Source organism: Sebastes umbrosus, chromosome 20 (assembly GCF_015220745.1).
Source record: "Sebastes umbrosus isolate fSebUmb1 chromosome 20, fSebUmb1.pri, whole genome shotgun sequence".
NCBI classification, from domain to species: Eukaryota; Metazoa; Chordata; class Actinopteri; order Perciformes; family Sebastidae; genus Sebastes; species Sebastes umbrosus.
In genome coordinates, this window is record NC_051288.1 from 9,350,766 (window position 1) to 9,359,558 (window position 8,793).

Sequence of the window (8,793 nt, forward strand, 5' to 3'; positions counted from 1 at the left end):
AACATCGCAAGTCGCGTTAATGTGTTAAAGAAATTAGTGGCGTTAAAACTAATTTGCGTTAATGTGTTGTTAACTTTGACAGCCCTTAATCGAACACAACGTCGACATAGAATATGACGTTAAGATTATGAGTTACAGCTGCATCACAACCTTATTTTTCTGCTGAATATTAAAAGTCCCTTTAATTTTCTCCCCTGACTGTGTCAGCCAATCAGCCAGCGTAGTAATGGGCAGGAAAATGTCTGTTAAATAGTTCCTTCATGACCAGAAGCCGCTCTGTTGTGAATGATGTTAGAAATGTTGGTATGAAATCAAAAATGATCATGCATAAACATACTACATCCTGTTTACATTTAGTTTTCCCATCTGAAGTACTGTCAACAAAATTACAAATTTACATTACTATTTTCTTATGTTTGTATTTATTTCAACTGCATTATTTTATGCCTTAGATTATCATTTTGCTTTTACTTGAATGATTTCCTCTTTTATATATACATGTTTTATGAGCATTATTGAAGGAACCTGAGACCAAAGATTTTCATTGCCAAAAGACTGCCTAACGGGAATTGACAAATGACAAATAAAAAACCTTGAAATTCAAGTATTTTAACAAAGAAGAACTCTTTCTCTTTAAGATTTATTTGATCTGCAGAACAAATTATATTTGACATGCTGTATAAACACAGCACTGCTGATGCAACAACATGACAGATGTGGAGTACACTGATCTTATATATATATAAAAAACTAAAAACAGCTCTACACTGTGTACTGGAAGAACAGAAATTGCTTTCATTTACATGAATTTGTTAAAGGGGAACTATGCCTATTTTCATAATTCATACATGTTATTCCTATAATGTAAGACAGTTTTCCTAAATCCAAAAGCTAGAGTGCTAAAACTCAAATTTGTTTCAAACATTTTCTGTCACAACTGACAATACAACATAGAATAAAGCTAATTTGGGTACAAAAAACAAAACAAACTGTGGGTCCATAAATCTCCCATTCATTGTCTATGGCGCAGCTCCAGACTTGATGACATCACAAGTTTGAGACTCACTTCTCTGGTTTCGGTCTTTCAGCGAGAGGAGCTCATGTTCACAAATATTGATTGAACTTTCCTAGGTCATGGAAATTACTTATTGGAATTCTTAATTTTAGGTGGTGCTCCCCTTTAAGAGCACCGTTTAGAGCAAACAGTACGGCATGTCCACAAATAAACCTCCAGGTAAATTGAGTAATATGTTTCACCTGCTTTGTAAATGTATTTTCCAGCATGGCTACAGAAGGTGTAACTGCTGCTGTTTCATCCACCTAAATGATGATAACTTCATCACAATACTCCTTTTCATATCAATCCATATCGATATACTAATTATATCCCAAGATAAATTAAGTTCTGCTGATCTTAAAAAAAATCTTCACAATTGTGGCTGCAAGCAGAAACTCTTAATACAGAAATTATACAAAAAATAAACTCATATTTTAAATATTTTCAGCATAAATCCTGCAGTGTGGAATGTTTTTCTCCAATTTTTGTTTAAAAGGTGCTAAATTTGAAATTCAGAGCATATCCATGATTGAGGGATTGCCTCCACACAGCTCTCAACATGGCGGTGACTGAGCCGGCAGCTAGCAGCTAACGGTGCTAACAGCGCTAACAGTGCAAACAACGGCCTGGAAGCGACTGTCGGTCGGAATGGCGTTATCAGTTGTAACCGCCGTATGAGCGCAGTGCAGAGCAGCGGCCAGTGGGACGCTCAGAGGGAGAGAGACTTCATTCTCTGCTCAGGTAGACATTACTCTATATCTCTTTACATACACAATAGTTGTTTGCTGCTATATTAATAATCTGAATTTCGAATTTAGTACCTTTAATGGTAACACTTTATAATATCCATCATTATTTAATGGTAAATTGATATTTAATTAAACTTTGTTAATAGTTGTTTTACTGTTAAGCAATGAAATGATAATTAATAATGTTTTACTAATTGTTAGTTATTTTATCATTAGTTTTATGTAATATGAAATAATTAGTTTATAAATTTTATATTGTATCATAGCTGATGAGACGATAAAAATTACATTCTGATGACATTAGTAAAGTATTTATTATCAGTTTATTTTTGCACACATTATAACATTTTATATACTATATTAAATATTTGTTAGTGATTACCAAAATGATTTATAAACCTTAACGAAATCATTTGTAAAACATCTATAAAAATGACATAGATAGATGGACCAGAAACCAATTATTAATCATTGACAAAGTATCTAAATAATGTTTATAAGATAAGATAAGATAAGATGGACCTTTATTAATCCCCGGAGGGAAATTCAGCTGTCAAAGCAGCAACATCAGCAAACAGAGTGAATCACAGGAGAGGTAAAGATATACAAAAATTCATAAAAAAATTATAGATAGTTTACAAACTATTTTACAAACTATTTATTAACTATTTAACAATGTATTATAATCATCAGTTGCAAATTTGTAATAGCCCTCCAAATTATGTTTATAGACATTTTACAAACCAATTATTAACCATTAACGACTACTTATATGTATAGTATATACAGTACAATGTTATGTGTGCAACAATAAACTGTTAAAATAACATGAATTATAGCATTACTAATAATTAGTAAACATTATTAATTATAATTTTGTTTGGTAACAGTAAAATAACTATTAACTATGTTTAATTAACTCAATTTACCATTTACAAATGATGGTTATTATAAAGTGTAATATAATACTGCAAGATGTTTTATGACTTTAAAGTCTCGGAAATTGAAAACTGCGGTGAGCAATGTCAAGCAATCCTCTCTAACAGTATATCATTTCTTGCTTTCATAAATTATTTTTTAAATTGTGAAATGTATGTGTACTGTATAATAGTTTCTATCATGGAGGGATGTGTACAGGTGAAGACAGAGGCTGGAGACGGGCCATTATGTTATGTAAAAAACAGCTGACAGAGAGACAAGACTAGAAATCAGTGTAGAGTATTTACCCTGGTCCATTTGAGTTCCAAAACAACAGTGGTTTTGACATTTGTCTCAATTCGTCCCACTTCATTTGTTCAACAACACACCTTAAAACATTGACGTTCTCTTCATTGGAAAAAGCCAAGCAGGTGAGTCATGACTACCCGTGAAATGGACAGCAGCCTGCAGCGCTTCACTCTGGGTCCTGTTCAGAGGGGCGTTCCTCAGGTTTCAGCCTCTGGTGGTTCTGTACAGGGCTGCAGAGAGCGCAGGATGTGTTCCAGCGTCCACTGCTCCTCGCGTAAGGCGTGCTCCTCCAGGGTGAACTGACCCTGCTTGGTCCGGATCAGCTCCTTCACGTGAGCACATGATGACAGAGCTGCGGCACACACGAGGCACTGATTATTCTCACGGGGAAACTGTTAGCATTTCTGATTGGTTACATCACTTTATGGACTTTTTTTTCCATAAACATGCTGATGAGGAAATTAAATCTCACTTTTTCCCAGGTCGTCCACCAGGCTTCGGACATAAAATCCACCGCCGCACTCGATATCTGTTATAGAAATAAAAAGCGGTTTGTTTGAATGTGCTATTTCACAAAATAGGAACAGCAGGAAAATGACATCCAAAATGCTATTTTTGTGTGCTGACCCAGGGTGAAGAGAGGAGGCTTGAACTCTTGCAGGGTCAGGTTGTACACCGTGACTGGTCTGGCTGGTTTGGCCTCAACCTTGTGACCTTTCTTCAGCAGGACAGACAGACGTTGGCCGTCGATTTTCAGTGCAGAGTAGCTGAAATGACAGAAAATCAAATAAATCACACCAATACTGAAGATGCCCGTTTTATCTGATTGAAAAGATGCTGCAGAGTTTATAAAATTGCATTCATCCATTCGATCATCACAGTGACACTGTAAATGCAGAAGTGTTACTCTTTCTCTCAATAAGAAATGTTGCAACTTGAAGCTGTTCCCCTATATGAAGTGTAATGACCCCTGGCAGGAAAGCTTCACACGGGAAGTGACAGTTGTACAATTGAGGTCTGAAGCACTACCAGCGACCTCTAGAGGCTGTAAGGTTCACTGTCCCACAATAGAAAAACAGTAACATACTGATGATTTATCTAAAAAGACTTATTTCTGTCAGGTCTGTTAGGTTACCCTAACCCTCATTACTCCTATTAAAAACGAGGGCTGTCAAACAATTAAAATATTTAATCACAATTAATCGCATGATGGTCCATAGTTTAATTAGATTAATCACACATGTTTTATTTGTTCAAAATGTACCTTAAAAGGGAGATTTGTCAAGTATTTAACACACTTATCAACATGGGAGTGGACAAATATGCTGCTTTATTCAAATGTATGTATATATTTATTATTGGAAATCAATTAACAACATAAAACAATGACAAATAATGTCCAGAAACCCTCACAGGTACTGCATTTAGCTTAAAAAAAATCAGCTACATATGTGTAATTTTCTCAGATTGGAGGTTTTACTCACAGTGGAGGAACTTGCATGATGTCACCAGTAAAAGCTTTCAGTTTCTCCTCAATGTCCAACTTAGTTATGTGTTCTGTGGGGGGGAAAAAAAAAAAAAAAAATCACAAACATCAGCCTGTAAGACGAAAAAAAACTGCAGAAAGAGAGGCACGCTGAAAGGGATGAACCGTTTGGATAACATGATGTCATTTGTATTTCAATATTCACCAAAGTCTTTCTCCAGAGTCACACTGCCAGTGGCATCATGAGTATCGGTTGCTTTCCCCAGTTCCCCCACGGCAACGTATTTCTGAAAAACAAATACTATGTTACACATGTTGTCTTAGTGTATTAATGACCACTTATATATGGAACTGATGAAATCTGCAAATATTCATGCTGTTCATTCTAAAACACCCAATATTAAACTATAACAGGAGCAAGTGTTTCATTTGGTCAAAGCATGCACTGTCCTCAGTTAAATATACCATAAAACAACAACAATAAGATTATGGTACTAATTGAGACTATCAGTGTTGAGAACAAAGAATAACCTTCAGGTATAACGGTCAGAACACAACAATGAACTGTGGAAGCCACAAACTAGAGACCTTGGGAATTTAGATCAGATTTCTGCAAGAATTGCATTTTTCGGCAATTAGATGGCGAGCACTTCTGTTGTGTAAACTGCTCAGAAACCCCCTTATTGTCAGTCGAGCTAAGAAAGCCATCCATCCTCTGAATGCTCTAGGTCTCTAGTTTGTGGCTGTAAAGTTTCATGAGGCTGTGATTATCCTAGAGGTCACCACAGGTCATTTTATACAGTGAGGTCAAGTTTTAAAAAATGGTCTCACTAGAATGAAATGGTTACTAAACCTATACAATATATATATCTATAGCCCTAAAACTGTACCTGCTACACCCTCTGAAAGACAGAGAGAAGTCTGTCAAGTTAAGCAGAACATATTAATTATATTAATATAGCTCTTTATAGCTTTGTTGTATATATATATTAATTGACTTTTACTGTTTACAGAAGTGCAAACAAACTCACCTTAGAACCAGCCAACATGGTACTGAGCATCTTTGTGCCATTCCCAACACCAACAACTGAAAGAAACAGAGACAATGTCAGCAAAGCTCTGCTAGCATCCTCTAGAGGTGACAATGTTCATCACAGCCGACACAGACCAAACAGCATACTGAGGATTCTGCTCATTTTAGAGCCTCACCAGTATCACCTTTTTACTAACATGTTTTGCACTATGGAACTGTGATGCTGGAAACTTGAATTTCCCTCGGGATCAATAAAGTTATTATCTATCTATCTATCTATCTATCTACTCAGGTGCAACTTCATACTGTGCAATACTTTCAGGTGCAATTTCATTCCAATCACTGTGCAATATCATATTCCCACTTGTGCAATTGTGTTATTAGTGTGTTTATTGTCAATACTGTATATATTGTTCCAATTTTTATATTTTGTTCTATTTAAATTGTTCATATTTTATATGTCTGTCTTCTTTTGTATTTGCACTGTGTTGTATCTTGCTTTTTGTTTTTACCGCTGCTTCTTGTTTCTGCACTATCCCATTTGCTGCTGTACACTGCAAATTTCCCATCTGTGGAACTAATAAAGGAATATCTTATCTTATATTAATAAGCAAACCTGTGGCGGTACTGAGTTCCCCAGACTTTAGTTGTTCAGTCAGAAGACTGAAAAACAGTTCCCATCCACATAATAATATAAAATAAAATGCCTTCTTAATAATAATAATGAACAAATGCCTCTTCAATAATGAACAAATGCCTCTATATTAACAAACAATTAAGGAAACTGAAATATTGGTTTGTGTTTTTCCTTTTACCCTCCTTTAAAGTTTTCCCAAATAAAATACACTAAAAGAAATGGGTATAAAGGGTTTCATTGAAAATCAACAAATGAATAGAATACAAAAATACAGCCTACAGGCGTTAGGCTATTGTAAGGCAAGCCAGATCGTTGCACAAATAGTGCCTAAACGTCCCAGTGCAGGTAACCCAATTGGTTGGCACTTAACTTGTTTCCCCAACTAGGAGTCAACACTCTCAACAAACAAAACACAAAGATCACAGAATCCCAAAAGGGCCCAAAACAGACCAGAGTTTCTGATAAAGCTGATAACACATGTTGCATTGAGTGAAGGAGAGATCAGAATGACACTGGGTGTGCAGTTTCCCTCCTCTTTTAAGCCCTACAGAAAGGGCGTCGTTACACCCTGATTGGCCAAGAGGGGAATGCACCAAGCTGCTCTCAACTATCATTTAAGAGCCAGTCCCCACACCCTGCGCAACAGGTGAACTGAATAACCCTCTAATCACTCAGCAACTCAACCAAAAAAACACCAGGGAAAAGGGAAACAACAGCAAGCACCAGAGAATTGGCAGCTGCCACAATACTGTGCAATACTTTCAGGTGCAATTTCATTCCAATCACTGTGCAATATCATATTCCCACTTGTGCAATTGTATTAATAGTGTGTTTATTGTCAATACTGTATATATTGTTCCAATTTTTATATTTTGTTCTATTTAAATTGTTCATATTTTATATGTCTGTCTTCTTTTGTTTTTGCACTGTGTTGTATCTTGCTTTTTGTTTTTACCGCTGCATCTTGTTTTTTGCACTATCCCATTTGCTGCTGTACACTGCAAATTTCCCCACTGTGGGACTAATAAAGGAATATCTTATCTTATATTAATAAGCAAACCTACACCCTTGGAGAAATATCACTAGGTACATCACCAGTAGATATGTTTTCACAGGTTATGTGTTTGGGTGGAACTTTATTATCTGCTCCACTACAAAGCAGACAAGGCAGCAATGTCAACAGAGGCACGTGGAGCACCATGTAAAGGAACAACCCTATAACCTTTAACCTTTAACCTCTAACCTCTAACCTTACCTAACACCCCACTAGCAGCGCTGTCCAGCGTCCCTCCGTGACCCATCTTCAGGCTCTGCTTCTTCCTCTTTCTTGGGTTTGGGTTTTTCACCCCGGCTTCTGAAAGACACAAAAAAAACATTTCACTGTTAGCTTCAACACATGACAACAACAACAACAGACTTGTTTCCTGATTCCCGACCGAGTTACCTTTGAGTAAAACTTCTTTGAGCGTGTTTAACACGTCCGCAGACGTCGGCCCTTGTTTCTTATATATCGCAAACAATCCGTTCAGAGACTGTAGTTTAGACAGAGAGCTAGTTAGAGGAGCAGCAGTGGTACTGATGCTCGGTCCTGCCATGCTTGTTTCACTCTTCTTCTTCTACTGCGCCAGTCAAACTGCGGCCGGTTAAGCCAGCCATTTTTGTAGTTCGCCATCTGCTGGTTTACTTCTTCTTCTTCTTCTTCTTTAGTGTTTATTGGCAAACCATCTTAGAGGTGCATTACCGCCACCTACTGGACTGGAGTGTGGCACAGGAGATTGGCAGGAAAATAAATAAAGAATTACAGTTTTTCTCAATTGTTTACACACAAATACTGGTACTTGACACACAATGACCACAACATGTAACTCATGCACCAACCCCCTGAACCAATTCTGCTAAACTACAAGCACAATTCCTGCTTTACACTCAAATTGCAGTTCTAAAACACACTTTTTTCAAAACACTACACACAATTCTCTGCATTTGGCACAATTTTCATGAAGAAAATCTCGTTTTCAAAAGGAACACACTGTCATTCAAAATTCTAAAGTCAATTGCCCTACTATGCACACTGACTCATCACATGGGCAAACACCTGTCACACAGTGTTACAATTAGCAATCAGTTGATGCTTTTCATGGCTGGATTCGACATGCTAAGCGATATTTCCCCCGCTGCTTGGCCAGGGAAAACATTGCTTGTGATGTGGATGAGGTGCTGTGGCCAGACCGAAACAGAAGAGAGGATGCAGCATAGTTTTTTTTACTGTAACTGTATACAGTAAATTCCTCTGTTGTTTTGTATGTAGACCACTGTATGTGCAACTTTGTGTTGGTTGGGATGTACACTGTGTACATTGTTTTTGTGGGGAAAATAAAATATATTTGTTACCGTGTATTTGTGTGTTCTGAGTATAAAAACAATATTCTAAAATATTTTACAACACACTTATGTATGTACTGTCTGTAGTAACAAAAAAAAGGCCTAAGTCATTATGATGAATGGAGAAGAAGTGTTTTCCATTCATCATAGTGTTTTACATTGAGCACATCAGTGTTCAACTGGTTCTTATAAATGTCTATTCATATGATGGTTTGTGTGTGT

The 8,793-nt window shown here is 36.7% G+C and overlaps 1 protein-coding gene across 1 annotated transcript; it reads right to left on the reverse strand.

Moving 5' to 3' along the window:
* Positions 1 to 2,633: 2,633 nt before the first annotated feature.
* Positions 2,634 to 7,829, reverse strand: trub1 (TruB pseudouridine (psi) synthase family member 1). The gene is made up of 8 exons (XM_037754098.1): positions 7,634 to 7,829; positions 7,445 to 7,543; positions 5,551 to 5,606; positions 4,725 to 4,806; positions 4,518 to 4,590; positions 3,661 to 3,800; positions 3,506 to 3,562; positions 2,634 to 3,385 (listed from the first exon to the last, which is right to left on the reverse strand). The coding sequence occupies exons 1-8, from the start codon at positions 7,782 to 7,784 to the stop codon at positions 3,231 to 3,233; spliced, it is 813 nt and encodes a 270-aa protein (XP_037610026.1). The 5' UTR covers positions 7,785 to 7,829; the 3' UTR covers positions 2,634 to 3,230.
* Between the last annotated feature and the right edge of the window lie 964 nt (positions 7,830 to 8,793).

Coding starts and splice junctions, on each gene's coding strand:
- trub1 (XM_037754098.1), bottom strand. CDS start 7,784: ATGGCAGGACCGAGCATCAGTACCACTGCTGCTCCTCTAACTAGCTCT. Junction 7,544..7,633: donor CAAAGAAGTTTTACTCAAAG/GTAACTCGGTCG, acceptor TGTGTCTTTCAG/AAGCCGGGGTGAAAAACCCA. Junction 3,801..4,517: donor ATCATGCAAGTTCCTCCACT/GTGAGTAAAACC, acceptor CTGTCATTTCAG/CTACTCTGCACTGAAAATCG.